The sequence below is a fragment of the Anser cygnoides genome, chromosome 3, assembly GCF_040182565.1.
Source record: "Anser cygnoides isolate HZ-2024a breed goose chromosome 3, Taihu_goose_T2T_genome, whole genome shotgun sequence".
NCBI classification, from domain to species: Eukaryota; Metazoa; Chordata; class Aves; order Anseriformes; family Anatidae; genus Anser; species Anser cygnoides.
In genome coordinates, this window is record NC_089875.1 from 97,523,116 (window position 1) to 97,549,055 (window position 25,940).

The 25,940-nt window shown below is 39.4% G+C and overlaps 1 protein-coding gene across 1 annotated transcript in view; it reads right to left on the reverse strand.

The window, feature by feature from the left end:
- Nucleotides 1-3,418: 3,418 nt before the first annotated feature.
- LRRC1 (leucine rich repeat containing 1) overlaps nucleotides 3,419-25,940 on the reverse strand; it is a 70,685-nt gene continuing 48,163 nt past the window's right edge. The window contains exons 6-14 of the mRNA XM_048078036.2: nucleotides 24,718-24,781; nucleotides 23,912-23,986; nucleotides 22,111-22,255; nucleotides 19,136-19,254; nucleotides 18,031-18,114; nucleotides 9,249-9,364; nucleotides 8,170-8,342; nucleotides 6,529-6,665; nucleotides 3,419-4,651 (exon numbers count right to left, since the gene is read on the reverse strand). Of these exons, the coding sequence (XP_047933993.1) occupies nucleotides 4,493-4,651; nucleotides 6,529-6,665; nucleotides 8,170-8,342; nucleotides 9,249-9,364; nucleotides 18,031-18,114; nucleotides 19,136-19,254; nucleotides 22,111-22,255; nucleotides 23,912-23,986; nucleotides 24,718-24,781 (1,072 nt within the window). The 3' untranslated portion in view covers nucleotides 3,419-4,492. The remainder of the gene's footprint in view (nucleotides 4,652-6,528; nucleotides 6,666-8,169; nucleotides 8,343-9,248; nucleotides 9,365-18,030; nucleotides 18,115-19,135; nucleotides 19,255-22,110; nucleotides 22,256-23,911; nucleotides 23,987-24,717; nucleotides 24,782-25,940) is intronic.

The window sequence follows — 25,940 nt, forward strand, 5'->3', positions numbered from 1 at the left end:
CGCGTCTCCAACACCTACCAGAAGAGCAGATAAGATGGTTCCCATTAAGCAGCTCACAAAGCTGTCCTCAACCAGGTGTCTGCTTTTCCACTCTGAAAATCTCACATTTTTCATTAAACCGTTTCAAAGCTGAATATGTTCCTGAGCTCAGAATGAAAGAGGAAGGCAACATCCCGCTGAAAATGTCACAAAGTGTTCAGGAGGAAGGGAACACCCAAAACATTTACCGATAGCCAACACCAGTCCACTTTACTCATCTTCTCTGACCTCAACCTAAGCATGGGAACTGACTCCTGTGTTTTACAGAAACTTAAGGTGGGAAACATTCTCATCAAGACAACTGAAAAACTGAAGTAATTTTATTTTCCATATGCAAGGTGAAGAAAGGCAGTGAATCCTCCATTAACAAAAGGTCTAGAGATTTATGATAAAGAGCACACGCCAGTCTCAGTGGGAGGGATGTGTTCACAGATAACTGTACATTCAATTTTCAGGCTATATCAACTGACCATTAAAGTATATTAAAATAATTTACTTTACAAAAATTAAATTCCCAGTGTCATTACTCTCCTCCCAATAGCTGAATCTGTGAGCACCACGTAGTGAAATGCGTTAAGTCGCTAATCAGCTACAAATGGTTCGCCCAACAGTGGTAAAGCACTCCCATTAGACAAAAAACAGTCTGATCAGCTTGTCCTGGACACAGGCAAGTCATTTCCTGGAAAAAACATCGGTATGCAAGTTTCCAGTACTCGCTTTACAACAATACACCGATTATGAAAAATATGGAATGCGAGCCAGAAAAATAATCGTGACATACAAATTATATGGAAACTGTGGAAAACGCCTGGGGCAAGACAAAGGGGATGGAAAAATCTGTTGCTACACCAACTACTGCTTCTGCTTTCCTAAGCCTATGCAATTGTGACTTTCAATAAAGTCAACTCGCGTGTAATAACTGACAGGTTAATATTAAACCCACTCCACCACTACGGTCAATTGGTTTTCCCTCGTTAACTGTTTGGCTAATAAAGCAGCATGCAAGTACCACAGGATTTCTTCCCTTGCATTAAACCACCTCCCAAAAGAGTTGCAAAGCAATTTTAAAAAGCAGAAAAAGTTTAAAGAGGAAAAAAAAAAGTTATGCTTACAAAATTGTGTTCATTACTCGGGCTCCTCACATCATCAGACAGAAAGCCAGACTGGGAAGAGAGAGCTCATGCTTTCAAGGACAGACAATTTCAGCATAACAAATAGCGCCAGCTTTTTCTGCCTATAAAACACAGTTAAAATTGCCTGGAACCTTATCAACGCCATTTAGAATACAAGCATACCTAAAAATGCTTTATAAAATGGCACGCATACAGGCCATTCGGGAGATCAGAGGGACTAGCGCTGGCCTAGGCTGCTGGTGTTTTGATCAGGTGGAATGACAGGGAAGCCCCCCTTCTATGGTAACGCTGCTGTCAACCAAACATTTAGGTTTTGGGGGAGAGAGAAGGTAGGGGACAGTTACAGGATGGTGTCCCGGTGGACATCAGCTCCTCTAACCTCTAGCCAAACAACTGTTGAATTATATTCGGAGCTCATTTTACTCTCTCTTACAAATCAGCGGATGCAAACACCTTCGACAAGCAGTTCATATCACCTGTCTTAGGCTTGGATGACCACAGGGACACTAGAGTAGCCATCCAGCTTCTGGCCGGCTAGGTTGAAGGAACCTGAAGCCACCCCAGGGAAAAATCAACAGGTTTGGATTTCCCATTCACTGCTGTCCTTTCATATGTAGCTTCCATGCCAGAGGAACCCAAACCAATATTCCTCCCACTACTCAAAAAGATTCCAAAGCAATTACTTTATGTCAAAGCTGACGCAGCACGTGCTGCCTGCCTTCTGGCTAGTTTTTGGACTGCAGCACAGCTTCCACAAGCCTGCCAGAGTGTACAGAAAGAAACTACCTAATAGAACAGAAGAGTTCAGTTGGAAGGAGCCTTCAGAGATCATCTAGTCCAACTGCCTGACCACTTCAGGGCTAACCAGAAGTTAAGCCTCATTTCTACACTCTAAGGTCTCCTTAGAGGGACCAAAAAACTCATTTTTAGAATAGAATAATGACAAAGCACCTATCATTAAGCTATTGCAAGGTTTACGGATTATTCTGACTTCAGCAGGCGGGAGTAGGTACACACAAGCTGTTAATTATTTTCATCTGACGGCACATTAGGCAAGGCCCAAATCCAAGCTTTACACATTCATTTCATCTTGCTGATTGAGCTCTCTTGTTTATATCTGGAGCAGACGCTAAAAAACAAAACAAAACAAACCACAGCCTCTAAATGAAAAACATTACAGCTGTCACCACAGAGTACACAGCCTTGTTGCCTTTGTCTTTGGTCTGTCTTTTTTTAGGAACTAATTTCCCTCTCATTTAAATGGATTTGCTGAGGTTTACTTGGACTCTCGTTACAGTTTCCTATCCTTTTTAAACTTTCGGTTGTGCCAACTCCAGTAACTACTTTAAAAGGAAAGTTCTACCCAAAGTTGGAGTCAACTGTACCAAACCCTCATTTTCTTTCTCATTTTCTTTTAATAGCAGCTTACCAAGAACAACTGGCAGAACTCTGCCTTGGGAAGAACGAAATTGCACTGTCCCTGCCTGAACTAACCTAACACCTATCAAACCACAGCAGCTCCTGCAAAGAGCTTATGCCTCAAAGTGTAAATGAGGAATGATTGGCGTGAAAAGAAATAATGGAAATCTAATATATTTTGCCAGTTTAGATTTGAATATTTGGAGATGGCTTGCAATACCTACTTGCTTGATTTCAAAAAGAAAGGAATGATGTTTGTAAAAGCCTCAAATTAAAACTTAACAAGTTAAATTACAAAAATTATCAAACACTACAGATTGTTAATTTTAACACAGAAGTTATCGTGACTTCCTTGATCTCCTCCTTTCCCATCTTCTCCCCAAAACTCTATGCAACCAACACTTGCTAGAAGAAATGTCTGGCAGAAGGACGGATGCTGTTAGCCACACATGCAGAAGTGTCCTGTCTTCCATTTTGTTGAAATTTGGGTTCATTGCATTAGCTCACACAAAATACGTCAAATCTTTGCTCTGAACTCAGACCGCTCAAGTCCCCATGCTGAACAAGTCAGAGATCTTTGTTAGTTCATGGCACACACAGAACCCATAGACACCAAAAATCAGTCTTTATCAGCCTTTTGCAAAATTGTTATTTACTGTATTCTGCTCAGTTAATACTTACCGTTGTAAACAAACCAGAACCCACAGATATAATAAGACCTTGAAATCAGCATTGGACCACTGGAAGTGCAACACAGTAACAATGATAGTAAATTCCAGTATTAATCCATACATACTTTAATTGCTATTTTAATGATACAATAAATATACCGAAGCTTTTAAAGATTTTTTTATTATGGTTTTATATAAGTATATAAAACCACCAAAGCACTTTAAAGAATCATGCTTTCTTATGTAATACATAAAACTAGTTTCATACTGTGCTTCTGAAAGTCTATCGTGCTGTTTTTCAAGTTATTTTTACAGATGGCACGTTTAAAAACAACAATGGAAGCATGAATTTCTAGTGACTGCAATGCAACACTGCATCCAAAACAAGATGTTTCCTTACAACTAAGTTAAAGTGTGAGTGCATTATGTAATAAACAATAGCAGTTTGGTCATTTTAATCTTAATTCCGTATACAACAAAACTAACATTTGTGTTTCACGAACTACAATCCCATGACATAAACGTAAATTCTGTTTTGTAAAAATCTCAACAAATTACTGTCTGAAAAGAAAAACGTATCTAAAACAGAAGACCAAGTTTAAATCTACTCACTTTCTTCAAGAATTTCTATATTTAAGACTAGTATGACATATAAGACACAATAAGGCACAATGGGTGGTACAAACAAATGAGTACAGTTGTCCATGAAACTTGTTCTCTTCCACAAATACTAAAATATGTACCGCTCAAGATAAATTTTCTCTTAAAAATGAAATACATCATTTTGTTATGAAAGTCCTATACAAAATTTTAAAATTTACACCATCTGAGCTGCCAAAAAAATAAAAAAAATTGTATCTTTTTCCACAAAACTAAATTTCTCACCAGCACATCCAGCCACTGGGAAAAAGATATCCCAGCACTCTGGAAATGAAGAGCATTATTTCCCCTGTGTTTAAGACAAAAATATTGTATTCTGCATACAGTAGTGTATTATACTTTAAAAAGCGTAGTACTATTAAAATTACAATATTGATTTGGAAATTATTGGTTCGCTGCCTGGATGAAATAAGGCACTTTCTTCCAGTGGGCAGCACTTTTCACATATATGGAGATGATGAATCAGGTTCTGGTTAAAAACAAAAAAGGGGCTCAGTGAGGTCCCAGGAGACGACAGGAACATTTCAACAGCAGGGGAAGACACAGGAGGTAAAACCTGGAGATGAAATTCTACACAGAAGTGGTCACTCTGTCAATGGCATTATTGACCTCGTTTTTGTTTGAATCCAGTCCTTTAGCAGCATTCATATCATTCCGTAAATTCTCCACTGTCTTTTTCATGTTCTTTAATTCTCCAGGGTGTGGAGTGGCTCGCCTTAGAAGTGTTCTCTAAAAATAAACAGTGCAATAAGTGGTTTTGCCTTCGTCTCTTTGAAAAACAACATACACTTTCAAGGCTTTAGCATTTACATACCAAATATTAGCTATCGATTTAAAAAAAAAAAATCCCCCACTTTTCCTTTTCAAACTACTATGCTTAATTTTGAAAGTTTTTTCCATAGCTGCTTGTTTACGAAGACAGTGAAAGAGGTTTTAAGAACTGTCTAGGAGCAAATATTTTCCCCTCTTGACCTACAAATCTGAAAGCCACTCAAATGAAGTACAAGTTCCGAAATGAAGATTCTTTCTTTAACATAGTCGGGATTTTTTTTTTCCCAAAACCATCCAAGTGATTTAAGATTACACTAATAAAAAAAAAAAAAGATTTAGCTGGTTTTGAAAGAATCCAAAGAATCCAACAAGATCTCTTTACAGTGTCAATTATACGTTTGTATGGAGATCTGTATACTTTCCAGTCAGTTTGGTTCTCTTATCAATTGAAAACAAGTATCTTGAAAGCAAGAAGAGGGAACGTTTTTCTTGTATCTTAGACACAAGACTATCTAACATCACTGTGTTGACACTTGCAAAGAAAACAAAAGTTACAAAAACTTCAGTTGGCATCCAGATTAGGGACCCACAGGACACCAGGAATAATTGCACAATATGCATCAGCATAATAGATATAATACATGCAATCACTTTTCAGTGGCATATATGTAAACTACGTACGGTGGAACTGGTGAACTACCTATAAATGGATGGATCGGTCCATTAGAAATCCCACTGCCCCCGAAAAGGATCATAACCTTTTTTTTCTCCAAAAAATATTCTTGCCTCAGGTCAGGCTGTAATACCATGACTGAAAGCACGTTATCATTACCTCCTGAGCCCTGGTAAGGGCATTCTCAGGTTGGCACAGTGGTTAACAAGCACCATTCTGAAATCCTTTATCAGTTAATCTAAAAACCATGCTTGTCAAAGACATTTAGTTTCTGGTACTTTAGACTAAGCATCTTACTTGAAAACTTAAATATTCATTTCCCTACCAAGAAAGAATCTTTATAGTCATTTTTTAAAGTAAGACCAGGCTTGCAGTGTGCAACAATCCAGAGAGTGCTCTGAACTATCTCAGGCTGAGCTCTAATGAGGACCACCAGGAAGTTTCTAGAGCATTAGAAAAGCATGCTGAAAATTTGATTGAAGCAGTCTTAATCTTTACGTAGGTATTTAATTGTTAATAGAAGTTAGTAAAGTTAAAGACTCTTGCATTTTGATCTTCAGGACATGCAAAGCCCAACTTAATGGAGAGGTCTTATAAGTACAGTGACAGATGTTCCCACATCCTTTAAGTGGGAAACTAATGAGCAAAATCCTTGCTGTTCATGGACATTATGGTTATTTCAATGCAAATGGTGAAAAAGGAAAAAGGGAGAAATACAGAGAAAGATAAGAAATAGAAACAAGAGAGACAAACAATGTAGCAGGGTAGCAAACTTGGTGGAGACACATGCCAGAGTGCTGGAATCCTAAATTAGGCCCTATATACTTTCAGGCAGTAAAGCTTCACAGAGGCAGAGGAAGATCCTATCTTGTTTCTGGAAAGCTGGAAAGAAAACATCCTGAGGAGACACAGGAAAAGAAAAGAAAACAAAGATCGCCCTGCATCAGAACTTAAATTCAAAACAGAAAAAAAAATAACAAAAAAACACATTTTAAGTTTATATGAAAAGTTTCAGCAGTCAACATGAACAGTTCCCACTACAAACACGTACAAAATGCATGCAGTCGCAGCTGAAATTTAGAGCAAGACAGCTCAGATACTTCCCACACTTTTGCATTAAAGCCACAGTGCCTGCAGGTATCCAAAGACTCGGAAAACATACCATTTCATTATCCTCTTCATCTTTTTCATCTTCTAAGAAGCGAATTGCACTGACTCTGTTCACTGCCCGCTCATTCCACGTTTCATCTGACATTTCGTTTACCAAACTCTCCAACGCACCACATCGTGGCAGGTTATCTGTTAAAACAGCAAACGTAATTGAAGATTCACAGCAAGTCTAGAATGTCAGCATGTTACAAGTGTTAATAACTGCAACAGCCAACCACTCACTCATCCAAATTTAGAATTGGGTATTTTTATATTTTGAAAAGAAAACAGAAGTTTCTAATGAATTAATTTTCTGTTATCAAGTGTATACAAAATATAACTTCCAAATAAATGAGAAGTTTCCGTACCTGGGCTGTTTCAGGCTTGTGGTGGTTTTACAGTGTTGATTACCTACTTTAACATACTTGCCCTGATAAGTGTTTTTCTTTCAGATCAGGCCTGCCACTTGATGTTAGCCATTTACCTAAATGGCACTCCATATCACAGTATCATTATTTTTATCAACCTTTTCCTTTTACTGTTGCTATGCACACGTGTCAAACAATCTTAATTCCAATCTTCTGTCCTTGAAGTCATAACATTCATTTGGGGAAGAGGAAATCTGATTTCCACTACTCAAGCCTTTAAAGAAAGTCAGTCTGTCTCTGCTACTCTTCTTGCTAATTTTCTCTAAATCTAAAGGGGCTAACTTATTTACTTCTTTTAATTCTTAATGTAACTTGTATTCTCTTACAACTCAGAAACTGGCACAAAACAGCCATTTCTACACTGGGACTGTTTTAATGGTTTCTATTTGCTCCAGTCCCACAGTATTGAAATTACTCTCACCCAAGTATGGATACCTATAATATAGATATCTACAACTGAGCTGCTCTCCTCAGGCTCCCTTTGTACTCGGAGGAGCGTTCTGGGATAGGATGAATTACTGTCCAGTGATTACAGTAAGAGTTTAAATATTAGCTCAGATGGATCCCATTCAATGTTCACACGTTGCTATAAAAGCTTTGGAGGACAAATAACATCCAGAACTTAGTGGAACAGCAAACCGTGAAAGAGTTTACGGTTCCACCTGACCAAGAGGCAAGTTTCACCATAAAAGGTAAAAGCAACTTATCGTTACAATTCTGTGCTTGTTAAAGAATGTAATAAAGTTACTGTAAGGCAGGCCTGCTTGAAAGAAAATTCACTTGCTAAGTAGTACATCTCCTGCTTTTTACAAACTATTTAATTATTTTTCTGATAAAAAGATTGTAGTTGGAAAACCACCAGTTTTCATCATATATATATATGTAATTTAAAACGTATAAACAATGTATACAAATATATACATCACTACTTGGTCCACTGGAAAACCTCAGAATAATGATACAGTTAAGCCATTTTCCTCCAGGTCTGTATTTTATGTATTGTACCTGGTTGCATTTTATTTTCAGTAACACGTCTGGGAGTGTTTTCAAGTTATGATTACAAAAGAAAAAAGCTTACACGTGAAAATTCAGCCATACCTGTGCTCAACACAGCTAATACATAGATATTGAAAAGTCTGTTTTACAAACCTTTACAGAACAGAAAACACAGTAAACAAAGCAGTAGTGTTTCTATACATAATCAAAAACTAACTCTAAGCATTTACCTTGGCAACCAGGCTCAGAAGGCATTTGAGGAAGTAATACACATGTTAAAATCTTTTCTCCAGTTTCAGGGTCTGTGTCGGTCTGAAACGTCAGCAAAGGTTGGGACTGGTTATCAGACAACCACAAAGCCTTCAGCTTTAAGGTAGTCAGCGAGAGGGGAAGATACGTCAGTCTAGTTCAAAAAAGAAAAGTAAAAAAAAGTCAGGGTAATCTCCGGGAGACTTAATCGATGGTCATGAAGTTGACTCATAACTATACAATTCTGAGTTGGAAGAGGCAGGAGTGACATAATGCCTCATATTAGAGGCATTACAGTATTCGTCAACTCAAACTATCCCATTCCTTTAAAAACAATCTGTAGCTTAACTTTATACTGTAATTTTCTATAGCTGTGAATATCTGCTAAAATAATGCTGAGCTTTTTCTCCTGCGATAAACTGCCCTGGGAAGGCAGACTGCTGCTTATACATAGGCAGACCTTATATATACAATTGCCAGAACAGAAATGCTTATGAAATAATTATATTGCACACACGAAATACCATTTGCTGTTCCTCTATTTTAACTTCCTACTAAGCAACTGCACTAATTTGCTGTTTTATGCTTCAATCTACCCCTTTTTGCACCTTGATTTATGAAGCGTATCAACTAAGATTCATGAAAAGCTGCAGAGTCAAAGTTGGATTGTTTGTCACTTGGATTGTTATCCCTAAGATAAGACACTCAGTATTAGTGACACTTGTCATCAAGATAGGTAGTTTCAGCGGAAGCTCTACAGAATTGCCTAGATTATCAGTTTTAATTCAGAAATACACAAATCCAGAGTTTTTCCTTAAATCCTACCTTTTCCTTGGGGTCAAAGCAATCCAGAAAATTTACACATGACAATATGCAATTTATGCTTACTTTGGGCCAGAGGGGAAGATTGCTTTGACAGTTTCAACAGTAATGAAAAAAAACCAACAACATAACAGTTATAACTGGGGTTTTGCTACTTCATTCTTAGGCCTAATGTCTGCTGTCATTAGAAAGAATTACGTAAAACCAGCAAAAGAATGTGACAATACAAAAATCCCACCTGTTTCCTGCAACGTCCAGGACATGAAGTTCAGTGGCTTGTGAAATTTCAGAAGGAATTCGAGACAATCTGTTGTCACGTACAGAAAAGACATTAAGACTGCAGCATCCCCCAATCTGTATTACAGAAAAAAAGAAAAAAGAAAAAAAAGGTATTTTTATTTAAGTACTGTAATACAAACAAAGGCATGCAGTATGGGTCACATAAAATGTCATAGCACATTCAAGTTACAATGCCTGCAAGACAGGTCAGCCAGAGGTACAGACTGCAAACAAGTATTAACTTAAAAGAAGCCTGACCTGAAGCTGGTATGTTGTAGCAGTTTCTTGAACAGCTTTATTTGTGAATAATGTGTATCCTTACAAATACATCAAGTTTTACCTACTTTTTGTAGCCTTCCAAGCCAGGAAGACGTCAGTAACCACACAGATGTCACTTTGTAGGCTACCCTCACAAAAAATACTAGCTTTAATGTTCCATATTTCTGAGCTCAGTATTTACCTATTAATTCTTTCTTTCCTCATGGTAACTTTATATACAAACGAGTGCAATGGGGCTTTAGGCAATACAAAATGCTAAATAAACCAATCAACGCCTGACATTTATTGAGTCAGCAAAGAGTAATGAAGAGTTCACAGAAAGTAGGCTTTATGAGTAACATCTCTGACGCCCTGTTTTATTAGAAGCATCTAATTTCAAAATAATTCCCATCTGAACTGGCCAATTCAATCTAATATCCTCTGTCTCTACTAATTTATCCAAACCTAAGCAGCTCCATTCCCAAGATAGTTTTGGGGTGCAAAAGATGAGATTTCAGTTTTACCCTTGAAGTATCTGTAATTTACGTCAAAGGTACGTATTTTTCAGAAAAAATAAACCCTCTAAATTCAATTTTAAAATATTGCCTTTTTGTTCCAGATGGCGATTACTACTTCTACAAACATAAAGATTATTAGTTTTAGCAACTTGAAAGCTGCTTCAAGTAACTCTTTGTTCCTAGTCACAAAAGAAACTTACCTTTGTTTGCTTATCTTATGTAGCTTCAAAAAGCTGTTGTTTGTTTTCCAGTTACAAAACTCACAAGAGTGGAAAAAGTTTCTTCCCTTACTTCAAATATTAGAAGAAAAATATTCAAAGCCTTTTGAAGCTTTCAAGTCAAGCAGACTTAAAACTGAACTAAAGACAGCAAACCTATTAGAAGACCTTAGCTCAAAAATTAGGGACTTCTACAGCTACACACATGTAAGAAGCTTCTTGTGTTACAATATAGCCAACACCTCACTTAATCTAGGTCAGAAGCAGCCAAATCTGAGCTGAAATTACTTATGTGTTCTAGTTAGCTGCAGATTTTACAGGGACACATCTGACAGTTTAGTCCAAAATCAAGTTTTAGATTACAGGCAAATACCACAAAAGCTTTTCTACTAGTCAAAGCAAAAATCATCTCAATTTAACCTATGCTATTTACCAAGGAAAAGGGCATTTTAAAAAGGATGCCACTGTGAGTTAGAAAATAAAACAATCAAATGGAGCAATTATACCCCACTCACCTTCCTTTATTTCATAAATACATTTTAATGGAAGAAAGCAGATATCAGCTGCTCATGGCTTCTGATTCACAAGCTATTTAGAGCGCAAAGTTACAGCACAACATTCTGTTGACAAAACAAAATCTGGGTTGGTTTCTCTGCAATCACTGCCCTCTAAGATGCCACCATTTCACAAGAGTATCAGCTTCTCAGAGCCTGTGTGTACACACGAGCAGCAACCTTGTTAGCTATTTTAGCTTGTGAATCAAAGCCCTTAGAAACCAGCGCTCAAACCACAAGCAAACACTTTTTAGTACAAGAATTCCGCTTGTCACTTGAAAGCATGTAAAGATTCTTAAATAATGTGCCTTGACACATTCGCAGGATACGGAGTGCCATACAGAAAAAACAGTACATAAACTGTCTAATTGGTTTATCTAACACAAGGAGTCGTGAAAAGCAAAAGATAAAGTTGTGTGGATGCTGATGAGCTGGCAAGTGATGCCCTAACTGTACACAGTGTTCGCTTTTCTATGAATGAAGTTTGCATTATTCAGTCTTGGAGCATGAAGATCCAAACAATTTAGGCAAACAAACAAAAGTAAGCCATGCAACCCTGATGAGACTGAAATTTCTGTTACTTGTGACAATGGAAAAATGCAGCAGTGGAACCAGCCGGCCTGAGTCGTCATGCATTTAAAGCAGTTTAATGAGAGGTAACAGTAGAACCGTGGACTGAATAATACTTACAGGGTTATCAATTTACCTGACCCATAATTTTCCAAGCGGCTAACAATTAAGAAAATACAAAAGATGTTCAATTCATGTTTCTTTATCCATACTGGACAAGAGCATGCCAACAAATGGAGACAGAACATACATTATTCTACTCCTACACAGGGTTAGAACTCACAAGCTGCTGCTGTCTTCAGCTATTTTAAAGTTAATGGATAATTGTTCAAATTGTTTTGTTCATTCAGAGGTAGAGTTTTGGTTTTTTGGTGATTTTTTTATTTGAAGAGGGCAGCTGAGGGGCAATACAGAAACCTTTGTATGAAACTTTTTCAAAAACACAGACAGCATCTAACAAGCAGTTAGCATCAGGCAGGGTATCACAAAGAAAAAAAGACAGGCTGACAGTTTAAAAAAACTAAAATCTTTGTCCTTTCAAAAAAGATTGGACTCGTTCAGCATTACAGAAAGACATCAGGTCCAACACTTGAAAAACCAAAGTGGTATCATCGAGGCACAACGCACACACCAAACGGCAAGCTGAAAGAAACACATCACCGTGACCACTATGAAGTAGTACAATATCGGAACTTTGCTGGTTTGGCTTAAAGTCATCGACTGACAAAGAGACAGGCACACTCTGCTCATGCTTTCCCTGGGTGTGATCACATGCTTACAACAGACCTCGCCAAACCGTGACGTAGGCACCAAGTACACATTTTGGACCACAAGCCCACTTAACAGTTAAGCACATCGTTCATTTCAAGCACAAGACTTTGCTTAACGGACAAGCATGTGCTTAGTTCTGGGCACGTGAATAACTGCTCCAAAGCCTGGAGGTTTAATAGGTCCTCACATCCTTCTGAGGGGAGCTGGACATCAGGAAAATGTCTCAAATGACTTGTGTTTGTCTAAGTCATAACACTTTAAAGAATTGTTGCATTCTAGCCACTTTTGCAAGAGTTATTTACTTGTCTCATCTCACCATCTCCAGAGAACAGTCAATTAAAACTCCAGGTTAAAAACAAAAACAAAAAAACAATGGTCAGACTGAATCTAAGGTAGAAAATGATTGTTAATATGAAAGGCTAATTTTGCGATCGTTGATTTTTGAAGTACTGTAAAGTCTCAACAGAACTGCTTATTTGCATCTGGTGGGCTCTCTGCAGAGTATGAGTGTCACTAAGACCTCTCTAGGTCCCACACAAAACTCTACCCTTAGAGAGGCTTTGGTGGTTATGTTGTTCTTCTGTCTCACTCTGATATTCATCTTTGATCAGCTTCTTTGTTCTGGAGAAACAGTAAGACTTGGACACACACAGAGAACAAGTTAACTTGGCTGCTGAAACTCCCCTCTATGTTCTGAGAGCGACCAGCATCCATCACTTCAGCTTCCTGGTTTTTGACATCCACATACCTAGTACCAGTTCATCTTAAACAATCCCCCAGAACTGTAAGTTTAGCACATCACTTCTCTGCTGGTGGTGCTGATGACTCCATTTTTCTACTGCAGACAGGTTGCTGTTCTAACACCTGCATCAGTTGCATATTTTTTTTTATCATATGTCTTTAGCTGCACTTTTCTGTTACGATAACCTTGTGGTTGCCATTTGTTTTTTCCTGCTGGTGACACCACTGCACCTGAATTGCAGCTTTCTGTAGATAAACCCATGAAGAGTTTACAGATTCGCCTCTGTCTTCCCTTTTAGATCCCTCCCAAGAACGCCCTTTTGGTTCCTCGCGAGCCCAGCTGAACAGTTACAGCCATTCATCATCACTGAGCAAATCTCACTGATTACTATGACACATCCTCATCTTGCCAGTGCTCTAAAACCAAAGCACAGATTAAAGGTGGGAAACTTAAAAGACCTTGAAGTTACTTTAATTGAATAACACCTTTTGGTCTCAGCATCTGTTAACTGCTTAAACGCTATGACTCAATTCTACTGTCCTTTAACAGTTAGACTCTTTCACACGGGTATAAAAAAAATATAAAAAATACACCGTTGTGACAAATACTACAATTATGATTTAGTACATGACTAGTTGAGGCCCAGTGACATCTCTTTTATTTAACTCTCAGTACAGCTGACAGCATCAAGACCTCTCACCAGGCTTTTAGAACTCAGATAAATGCACTGGAAATTTAAACACAGTTCCTGTTTTGTTGTAAAACCTTTTCCAGGGTGTCATAACCAAAATTTTGTTTGGATTCAGAGCAAATAATGTCAGAATTTTCCTTGGCCCAGATAATATGGATTAATTCTTTAATGGCAAGCACAGAATATATTTAGACATGGAAGAAACTGCCCAATTCACTATAAGTAGCAGTATCAACTATTACTAACTTTAAATTGGCTAGGAGAATCTTCTACAGACACACTTTAGTATCTCCTGCACCACCAGTGAATAGTGCACGAGGAGCACAGCAACAGAGCTTCCCTGCCGTCTGCTTCAAGACAAGTTTTCCTGCATTTTTCCCTAATGCCTTTTTTCTCTTTGAGAAACACATTTACAGAAATGAGGGGAGAGCATAGGAAGGCAAAAACAGAAACAACAGAACAGCCCCAACTTGCTGAAAAAAAATAGAAATGTAAAAAGCACGGTTATTGCCAAGGAATCCCTACAGTTTCACCTCCTGTAGTACTAATTCTCAGCCACAATACACCTCAGAGCCAGGAAGGACACATTACCAGATCTCTGCAAGTTGTAGAGACTCATTAATGAAAGCACACGAACTGGAAAACATTCCAAGGAGGTTATTTATGTAAGTGCCAAAATCAACACACCAGTTTCACCAGCGTTCCAGTGCCAGGGTGGGATTTCAATACAAAAGAGTCACCAGGCAGGTCTTTCAAGTAGAAGGGGAAAAACATTTGTAACTACGAACAGGTTTAGACATACTCTGTTCTTGCTGAAGTCTGTTTCACTACTCAGTTCACCGAGAGAGGGATCAAGCTGCAAGATGAGATACTGAAGATGAAATCTGTGACTCAAGCCTTTGTCAGGCGTTCAGCTGTTTCACATTTTGCCTTATATACCAACACCACATCCAGAAGAACCTTTGAACCAGGAACTTTGAAGGGGTATCGCAAGCGAATTCCTCAATAATCCCAAGTCAGGAAATGTTACACCAAAAGGTGGAGACCAGTTTTACAAGTGTGCACAGAAGCAATCTGACAGTGTAATGGTTTGCCAGGCTGACCCAAAATCTAATCCGAGTAAACTGCTAGGAATGAAATAAAAAAAAGCTAGAATTCATAAGTTATCTCACCAGACTATATTATAATATTACAGCAGGCACACAATTTCTGCCATTATACCTATAAACATTCTCTTTGCTACAGGAACAATTCTGGATGGAACAATAAAGATACCAGTGTGTAAACATGGCATCAGTTGCATGCGTTCTTTTCTATAGCATAAATCTCCACTTTTTCTATATGCATTTTACCAGACCCTGCATCTTTGCCCCCCTTTATCCAAGATAAATCAGTAAAACCATGTCCCACACCCATTTTTTATACGGATGAAGACCACAGCTGCACAGCTGGTCTAGCAGTTCTGTAAAGCTCAGAAAGGAAGAGAGAAAGGAGAAGGGAAAATAGAGGAATATACCAAGCAAGAGTATCTGTAATGCACACTCCACTTTTATACTTAACTCTGCTTCTGTTAAGGGGGAACCAGCATACAGCTACTAATACTGATGGACATGTAAAGGTCTGAGACCCCAATCTTCATCACACCATCTCAGGAGACATCTTAAGCAACACACAGCAGGCTAGTGCCTGGCTTGAAGTATTAATTAGTCAGTTTGAGACGGAAATAAGTGGAAAGGACAGTATGCTTTCTCACTATCAAGCAGAGTGTTCCAAGAAACAAAAAATGGTGGTGTGTTTTTCAGTTTACGTGCTCTGTCAACGCATTTTGCTTTAGTTTTTTTTCCCAAATCAGTAATTATGAGAAGGAAAGTAGAAACAGAACATGCCACCAGAACACCAAATTGTTCCTCCCTGCCACCCAAAGGGAAGAAGATCATTTGCCTCTACCACTGCACCAGCTATTTATATATGTTGCCATTACTAGCTCAGAATTCAAACCAACTGATCCAGAGGGTGGATACAACCCTCCAGTTAGAGAAGGACTAACTTCCTTTAACAAAAGCAAAAGCAAAACATACTTTAATGAAACATTCTCTTACATGTGATCTCAAAGTGTTTGCTCAAATGAGAAACACATTTAGGTGTGGAGACCTTTACAGAAAAACAAACAAACAAAAAAACACAACAATCTATTTCAAAGACGTGGATGCCAAGGAGCTGTTTCCTCTGTTTTTCTGCCAAGCTCGCTGTGAATCACCCCCTCCTATCTCTGTTTCAAGGACTCTCTACAGTTTCTCAGCTCATCTCATTCCAGTTACCACCTTTCGTTTCCTCATCAGCCAGCTCCCCCAAACACAGACTTGTCCCCTACTTTATACCACCCGTTGTGCAAGTGCCCCCTCCCCTTTCTCTCCAATACCAGAAGTCCTGCGTGCAGGAATGGTCTCCACACACATTCCCATTCTTCACTTCACCCTTTCGTATCCCCGCTCCTTCACTGACTGGGCAATGCTTTCTACCTCTGCCATCCACTTCTGATTCCAAGTCCCCTGTTTCTTGTTCAGCACCAATACCTTCTTTTTCCTGTACCAAACCCTCAATTCTGTTACCTCTCCCAAACAGACATACCCCATATTTATCCTGTTTTAACTGAGTCTCAATCCAAGTCTCCTCCTCTATTCTTGCCCCTGCTCCTTCCAAGCCACACTTTCTGCCCTAATACACCTTCCCCCTTGCGACAGGCCTAATACACTATCTCCAAGACTCTACAGATACCACCAGTTTCTCTTACACATTGTCCCCCACAGGATAGCAAGTTCCTCTCCCTGTATAGCAAATAGATGATATACTGTTTTCCCTGTGATGCTTCACACTCAACGCATCCTAAGTTTCAACTCGCTCTAAATACGCATGCATTATCTGGAAGATTTCCCCTCATCATTAACTAAGAAAAGTGCTTACACACTACATAACATATTAATGACCAACCACAGCACATCAGTAAAACCTTCCACGCTATAACAGCCCAATTCTGTTTAAAGCTACACCAGACACAAAATTGTACAAGTCTCAAGTACAGATTGCTTAGGACACTCATGAAATGTATTAAGGTCTTTGTAAAGACATGGAAAGCTTTCTGCTGAATGAGCACAAGATCAAACTGTCATTAGATCCCAACCCAGAAACAGTTTTCCCAAGATCCCGTCGCTTGCTAGCATTTATGCAATCCGTCTGGGTACGCCCTCAGTAATTTTCTCTTTAGAACTAGTAGCACCTCTGCAGAGGAGACACTGTCCTGCCAGGGAAGCAGTAGTACTCACACCTTTCTCCTCCCTCCCTCGCCTCTACTCAAACACACATTTACAAACCAAACCAGAAAGGAACATTAAGGGCTATCGTGTAGCCCCTTCTCTGTAACCAACCCAGCGAAGCTCACACCTTGGTCATTGAAGAATTACTTGGACAAAAATAACAGAGAAACAGTAGTGCAAATGGAACTAACTCTCAATCACATGCTCCAACCTATCACAAGTATGCTGCTTTCTCATTTAAATATCAATCCTACCTCTTTCCACAACTTAATGCTGAACTAAACTCATAAGGCCATCAATATTTTTAGTTTCACATCAGAAATTCTAGCCTCCTTTCAATCCGTACACTGTTATGATGGACAAGAAGCACTTCAGGGAGCACTTTCAGGTAGCACTTCTTTACTGTGAAAGTGACTGAGATCCAGAGATGTGGAGTTTCCCTCCTCACAGATCTTCAAGGTCCTGAGCAACCTGCTCTAGGTTTCTGTGCTTGAGCCATGAGGCTGGACCAGATGACCTCCAGAGGTTCCTTCTAACCTCATCTGTTCTGTGATTCTGTGAAGAAGTCCTAATGATCATAGCTGTAACATTTCAGGTATCAGTGATGTGAGTCACTTCAGGTCCCCACATTTAAAGGTAAAATTAGTCTGAGATCTCCAAAACCAAGAAGGCTGTCAATCATTTTTCAGAATTTGAAACCATCCCTCCACTCCTGCTCACAGGAGTGAGGCTAGGAAGACTCCTGGCAGTGCTTTTATACTACCACTGAACATATCTATGTTTAAAGTGTATTCACTCAAACAAAACTTTCAGTCCTCAAATAGTGCTGGACCTGACATCCACATTGGGAATTACCAGTTACAAGTTGATTAGATCTGGGCCTTTTTGTTGAAGTGCAAACAAATTTTGCACTTCCAAGCCACCAAATCACCGCAGCTACTCTTCAGATTTTGCACTGTTCAGAGCTAATGGAGAAGTTTCTAGCTGTGATCTTTCTGGGAAGAATATCCAGTGGTTCAAAGCTGCCTGTTACTTCTTGTAGGCATGTGAAATCGGAGTTTTTTGTTTGTATAATCACATCAATTAAAGTTAATTGCATAAGACTTACCTCTTTGGGCAAAGATGTTAATTTGTTTCTATCGGCATTCAAATTATTCAGCTTCTTTAGTTTCCCGATGCTCTTTGGCAATGTCTGTGCCAACAAAAACAAAGGAATAAGCAAATTAATTTTGTAAATTCACAAAGTCAGAACAAAAAACTTATCTCAATTTAAAAACGAATTAAGAGACCGATTGATTTTCAAAACTGGCACATAGCTATCCCCAGCTATTAACGTGCCTTCCAAAGTTGTTCCAAGGTCTTATCTTGCAGAGGAAACATTCAAGAATTTCAGTTTCTAACTCATGAGTGAATTCATGTTATCTCTGCAGTAAGATGACAGATGCACAACAGCTGTTAACAGAAGCATGTATGCAGGATGTCCGTATTACCTAACTTCAGTGTCACTAAATAGCTAATTGAAAGGCAAACCTCTCAGTTAGGTGCTAGGAACTGACCTCTGGAGAAGTGTCTTTCCAACAGGCTTAAGCTCCTAATTTCCCCAAGCACCAACGTAACTTAAGAAATGCTCAATGTCAGATTCTTACAAACACTTCTACTATCAATTTCAAGCATCAGCATCATGTGAAGGCAATTTTAAAATAATGGAAGGAAACACCTAGTGGAAAGGAGTTTGAAATTTCATTTTAATTAACCACATGTCATATTTGTCATATTTATCTGGCTGGAGTAGAACAGCAGAGCAAGGAACAGTGCAACAGTAGCTCTGCAGCACTTGGGGTTTCTATTCAGTTCCAACAAGTCTGATCCAGGTAATGCACAGCAAAAATTGGCAAAAGCACAATGCAGCACAAACTCCACATTAAAAACACAACAAAGTAAATGATACCTGCACTCCAGGTGCTCCAATTCCCTTAGTGATCATGAAAGATTCAAGAGTGAATATGTAATTGCTTAGACCTTTGGTGGGAGAATTTTTACTACACACAACTTGATCTTCAGCATTCATTTAACAGGTTAGAAATAAGATGCATCTAAAGGAAGCTTGCTACTTAGCAAGTAGTGATGGTGATTCACTTCCAAGCTAAGTGAATCAACACTTCGCAGCAGGTCTTGCTACTGCCAGCAATTTGAGCAGTCAAGACCACACTTACCTGCAGTTGGTTTTCTGTTAGAACTAGTTCTGTAAGGCTTTCACAGTCTCCAATTGAATCTGTTAGTTGAATGAGTTTGTTCTGATCAACCTTCAAAATGGATAGTTTCCTCAATTTTCCTGGACAGAAAGAACACCACATTTGTTTGGCTTAGTGACCTCGGATACCCTGCTTTAATTATAGAAAAATCATTCTGCCATAAACCTTTCAGAAATTCTTTAACCCAATGAAATATTTTTTTCACGTAATAAAAATTCAAGCAGTGCTTCACTTGGCGCTTGTAATATTTTTGCAAGTTTGTTGATCTTGAATATGAATTCAATGATGTAATAGTCATATTTCAGCATATTAAGTTGTATTAAAATTGCAATCTGAATGGTACTCCTTCTAAAGGCAAGGACTAAAAGTTAAGTGTCTTCCCAAAGGCCTATAAACAGGGGAAAAATTTGTTTTCCCCCTCAATTATTCCATGTTTACTAATAAAGGAATGTTTAGAAGATCACCTGTCTACTCACTCATAATAACAAAGGCTTACACTGAAGTGAATGCCCAAACCCAAACAGGATCAAGTCTTTGTCCTAATATACAACCCAGTCAGTCAAACACGAAACCCAAGTTTATTTTTTTAGAACAGAGACCAAACTTCTTTGAAGGTCTTCTCTCCGGGAAGGCCAAAATACTATTTCAGGGCAGAAAGCTCCTTTATGCCAGAATGATCTTTCATGAGCTGTGCAAGGCAGAGCTGACCCAGACAGAGCCCAGGGCAGAGAATTCAGCAGACATTAGTTGCTGACACCTCCCTGCTCATCCCCACTGTCCACAATAGTTCCAATAAGCCAGCACATCAAACTTGCTGCTGATGCTAAATCATGAAGACATGGCTGATGCACGGAAAGGCAGCCACCTAAAAAGAAAACCTGGGGTCCAGCAAGGTGACGCACGGAGCTCTGCACCTGGACAGAATAACCTGTACAGGCTGGGGAGTGACTGGCTGTACAGGAGCCTTGCTGGAAATGACCTGAGGACTACAGCGGACACCAGGATATGGATTAGCAGTGAGATGGCACCAGAAATGAAGTAAAAAGTAAATGGGCTACATTAGGAGGTAATTTCAGCCAGCGGATCAACAGAAGTTACTGTATTTCATCTCCTGGGCACTGCTGAGGCCGCACCTGTAAAAGCAAGCTCAGTTTTACATCGCAGTGTGGAGAAGGGGATGGGGGCCCCACACAAAGCTGGTGAGGCAGCAGGGATACAATGTGAGCTGAGGATGAAGGAGCTGGCTTTGTTTACTCCAGCAAAAAGGCAGCCAAGGAGGCATCAGGGAGCAGCCCACAACTACTCAAAGGACAGGTACAAAGATGACAGAGCCAAACTTTTCTGCAGTGGCAGGTGAGACAGCAATGGCCACAAATTCAAGCGTGGGAGGTCCCAGTGGGACATCAGGAGAAGCTTCCTCAGGGGGAGGTGGTGCCGCACTGACACAGGCTGCCCGGGGGGATGCTGGAGCAGCCCTGGTCAGGGGCTTCAGAGACCTGGCAGAACTGCTACAGCTGGTGCGACTTACTGGCAGTGGTCAGAGCCCTGCTCTGAGCAGGAGCCTGCACCAGATGACTTCTCCAGATCCAGCAGTCCAACCAACAGTTCAGCAATCAGCTGAGCTCCTCCCAAAAGCTTCCACAGAGACCAGCGAGGTTTGCATCAATCACAATGCCACATTTTCTCAAATTCACTTGACACGTTCCAGTATTACACAAGAAGAGTGAGTAGTGCATCCCTACTCAATTTTCCAAACACAAGTAACTTCTTATAGTCACCTAAGTAGCACATTTTTTGTGCTTATGACAAAAGCACATTCAAAAAAACATTACAAAACTGACGCAAACGAGGCCTGGCCCTTCACAGTCGCCTTCCCCAGCAACAGACCTGCATTTAACAGGGTTCTCAGGAACAGGCAGCTCCTCTTGTCCACCAACTGGTGTTACAGACAAGCTCCCCTCTTGCAAGCTGCGTGCTCTGTACCCTCTCAGAAGATAAAGCACCATTTCTGATGTACAAAACTGTACTGCCCAGCTCAGGTCATCAGAAAGGGCTGCTGCAGCCACCTACCAAGCACATGCTAATCAACTGTAGGACCCACAATACTCACCCCACACCCCTAGATTTAATTTCTAGAGAAACATACATCTTTTCTCAGGCTTACACAGCATACAGAGAGAACGGGGAGGTCTGTCCATTCTTTTCCACATTCTCATTTAAACCAAATTCACAAATCCTCCTTCCACTACCTTTTTGAAAAAAGCACCTGGCAAGGAATGCTCTTCCAACATGAAACATTCTGGAAAAACAGCTCATGAGCAGTAAAGAAATAATGTGTCACTAACTACTGCATTGGCAAAAATATTTGCCTTTAAAAAGGTACTGGTAACGCTTCAGGAAACATTCCTCAATTACTAAACCTGTTACAAAGGGTCAGGCACAGAAAGGTTGTAATTTGGATCCTCAAGGGTGAAGGCTGAAGCTGGAACAGCCTTTCACTGGGTTCAGTACAGGATTAACCACATTGTTCAGTTCAAGATAATTACACATCCCACTAAAGAGGATGTCTTTTTTGTAGTGATACTGTCAATCAATGTTATCAAGGGACCTACAGCATGTTACAAGCCAGAATTTTACACTGCTGAAGAGTTATGACTGTGACATGGACACAGCAGGAACAGAGAGGACATTAACTTTTATTTTGTTCTGGTAGCTATCAAGTGCAGGCCAAAAAAGAATTAAGAGGTACTCATTATGCTGACAATTAAAATGCAAAATTAAGAGAGCTATGTATTTCACACTAAGGAAAAAAAAAAAGCTAAGAAAAACTCATCTCTAACACAGAAAGAGAAGACTTCAAAAGACTTAAAAACAAGCAACTTCCAATTTGCAGAGGATTAAATGGTTCTGCATGGCAACATTCACCTTGTACTTACCAATGCCATCAGGTAGGACCTGAATTAAGTTCTGAGAAACAAGCAAGTCTGTTAAAGAAGTCAGACCATTAATTTCTTCAGGAAGGCATTCCAATTTATTTTCAGAAACATCCAGACAAAGCAGGTTTTTCAGGTTTCCTACTTCCTGCGACACAAGATGAAATTTAAGTCGTGTTCAAACATGCAGCAAAGCAATTTGAAAAATGTACTATCACAGTGAAATTCCAGAAAGAAAAGCAACTCTTTGTGTGACCTCTAAGTGCTGAAGAAAGGAGGTAGCTAAATTTTCCATGATAACCCAACCGAGCGATTCAGTTGGGGTTTCTTATTCTAAATATTACAACTGGCCTCAGTAATCAGACAAGGTATGCGAAGCACACCCAGGCAAGCACCAACCCAAACTGGAGTTTTCTTCAAGTAAAGACTGCAAAGTTGTTTTTTCAGAATTACAGATTATCAACCTCCACATAATTAAAGTCTGCCCCTCCCAATTAACCCTAGGCAAATTCGGATTAGTCTCTCCTGGCTGATACTGCAACATGCCATGACATCTAGGGATTTCCTATCTTCACATCTCCCTGCTGCAACAAATGTAGAAACAGGAATGGGAGTGTTGCTCTAGCAAGCATCTTCCAAGGGACAAGTTACACTGCTATCATCTACAATTATTAGCGATTACTAAATTTTTACAGTGATAACCTGACAATTAGCTTAAAAGTCTGACAGAGAAATACCGTTCTCCCTATAAGCTATCAGAGCACCCTCCCTTTCTCCACGTACACACACCCCCCTGTACATGTTCTAGAATAGTTCACATTTTATTCATCTAAATCATCTGCAGGGGAACAGCAGGGGAATGAAGGAGGTTTATTCTTTCCTTTATTCTTACATATATGCAATTTTCATACAGGGACAGCCTTGATCCTAACTCCCAAGATCACTCCTTCTGTTTATAAGATGTTTGCCTCTCAAGAGAATCTTTCATGTAACACACAGCCCTTACTCCTACAAGTTCATCCTTTGGACATTACACAAAATGCACGGTTATGGCCAGCTTCAATGAAAACAGTTGCTGAAGTCACGCTTGACCTTTTATGAATGATTATCGGTGTTTAAGAACGTGCACTTCAAAATTGTTAGGCCAGGCCAACAACAACAAAGTCACTAACCTATAACCAAATTCCAAGTTACACTGTTGACAATGAGATCAATACAGCAAATAACAGCAAGCTGCACAAGCAACAGGAGAAAACAGGTTTTGACTTGGCTCTGAAGGAAGAAGAAACCCTTCCACACGTTATCCTTGTTCAGAGGAAGGAGACTTTAGAGTGCTCCGAGATTTAAATGCTAAGGCCCCTCTCCTCACAACTGATGTCAGATGGGGGATTTGCCTGCACAGATCAAAATTTCTATTCGTGGCAGCAGTTTTATCACTGAAAATTTCAGTTTAGATAGATATAAAAAAATAATAATAAAAAGTGAAGGTTAGCTCAGCCAATTAGTGGTTCCCTGATCATTGCACCAAGATTGTGAACAGAGGATGTGTCATTCTATAAACAGAACAAAGTGTCTATTATCAAACAACTCCTTTGTCGAAACATCTAAAAGAAAGTGTCTGACAGCACAGTATCATGTATAATCCTTTAAAGAGGAAGAGAAAACCCTTAAACATCCAAAACCAAACCCAGGCAAAGTGAACTGCGAAAACAAGTCAATTTTAGATTGTCTCCTTTTAGGTATAAATGACAAGGTTTTCTTTTAAAAACATTTTCAATACAATATCGTTAGAGCCCATCTTTACCTGAGGTATTTCAGCTAATTGGTTTCCATCCAACCAGAGGTCTTTAAGATTGAAAAGTGCACCAATTGTTTCCGGCTATAACACAAAAAGTAATAATGTCAAACAACACGGGACTTTTAACCAAACAGCCATCCCATAATTACAGTTTGAGTAAACCAATCCTTACTACACACACTACAGCCCAATGCAGCAAGGGTGACTGGAAGCATTTGGGAACTCCACCAGACAAATTACCTGCCGTAGCTTAATAACCTACAATACTTCACCTGACACGCACTAACAAATTGCATGCAAACTCTTCATCTACTGCAAATCCAACATTTGATTGAGTCAGCTTAAGGGAGGTGACGTATTTTCTGGTAGACCTGTCTGCCACAATTTAAGACACTGAAACCCCAAAGTTTGCCTCTGCCCTATCCCAGAGATTCCCACTGCCCCCCCTGGAAATATAGCAGAGCACTTATCTGTGCTCCCCCCTTCCAGTTTCCAACTAATGTTCATGTGTTCATTTCAACTGCAAGTGCAGTTTGCGCCCTTCCACGCTTTCATTTTTTCCATTGAAAAAGTCTGTGGAGCGCTCATTTTCTAGAGAACAGGTGCAGAAATTGTTCAGGCAAAGTAATATTCCACTGAACAAGATGCAGCAGATATGGGAAGGTCTATCTCACTGCCAAAATTTATCTGCATATATAGAAAGACTCTCCCCTCCACATATTCTTCTCAGTTTTGGACATCCCATGGCCTGTTTAATTTAAATTACGCGTGAAACAAGACCAATGTGCACTTTCAGTGGCATGTTCTCTTACCAAGTGATAAAGTTCATTGTTTCCTAAATCAAGTTCTTCTAGTCGCTGCAGCTGGGCAAGCGATCTATGAGATAAGTCAAAACAAAACCGCATCAGACTAAACCAACAGAAACCAAACGTATTTGAATGAGCTCATTTTACTGAAACTCATATTTCAAATTACAACACATTGTAGACAGACAGTTATTTTACCGGGCATGGACTACTTAGAGAAATATCTTACTGAAAAAATAATTTGGTTTGTTAGCATAATCGTATGCCTTTGAAACATAAAACATAGTACAGGCAACCAAATCATTATCCTTGATTTTATCTATCAGTCTTTGAGGTGGACAGTGCCATATAGTTTAATACAGTTGGTTAGATTTCTTTTTAGGGAGCATTTACAGTTACACAACTGAATAGAAATCCCACATAGTGGCCACATGTGACAGTACCTAAACCCCAAAAGGATGTAAAAGAGGTTTTCGGAACATGAACAGACACAGAGAACATGAATAGATCCTTTCCTACTTCAAAAGCATTCTTCTTCTGTAGAGCTTTTGCTTACCTGCTCCAAAGCTGCAGTAGCACGAAAACCAGAGAGCTGTCAGTTACATTACTGACACGCCAAATTTTCCATCCAGTAGCAATAAAATTGCCAACATTTACGATAGGTTAATTCTGACACTGAATGGAGAAACCTTGCTCGTAATTCATAATTTCTGATCACTGACATTTAAAGTTCCTTGTGGCTCACAGCTATAAACAACTGCAACAGAGATACTGGGGAGATTGACAGGACAAAAGGGACCCAAATGTAACTAGGGAACAGATTCTGATTAAAATAGCTTACATATATTACATTACACTCTAAATGATTTAAACAAGCTGAACAGAATTCATGGGAGCTCCTGCAAGAAGCAGCCGGGCAGTGAAGAAAGGAAACTACTTCACTACAGAAATAAAAAGCTTCTTCCAAGCAGCCAGAATGGATCCCCAAACTGTTTAACTGATTAATCTTAAATAACTGATTAATCTTATGAAAGAGCACCAACTCCTCGACCACAATGCAGACAGTATAGAGACATCTAGATTTTCTTCCCCAAAAACCGCTGGGGGCGGAGTCGGACTTCAGACATCAGTAGGCCTGTTTTTTCATAAAGGCTTTGATCTCCAGGTTTTTGAAGCTTTTGTTTACTCAAGTCCCCAAATGAATGCTTATTTAAATTTCATGAAGGTCC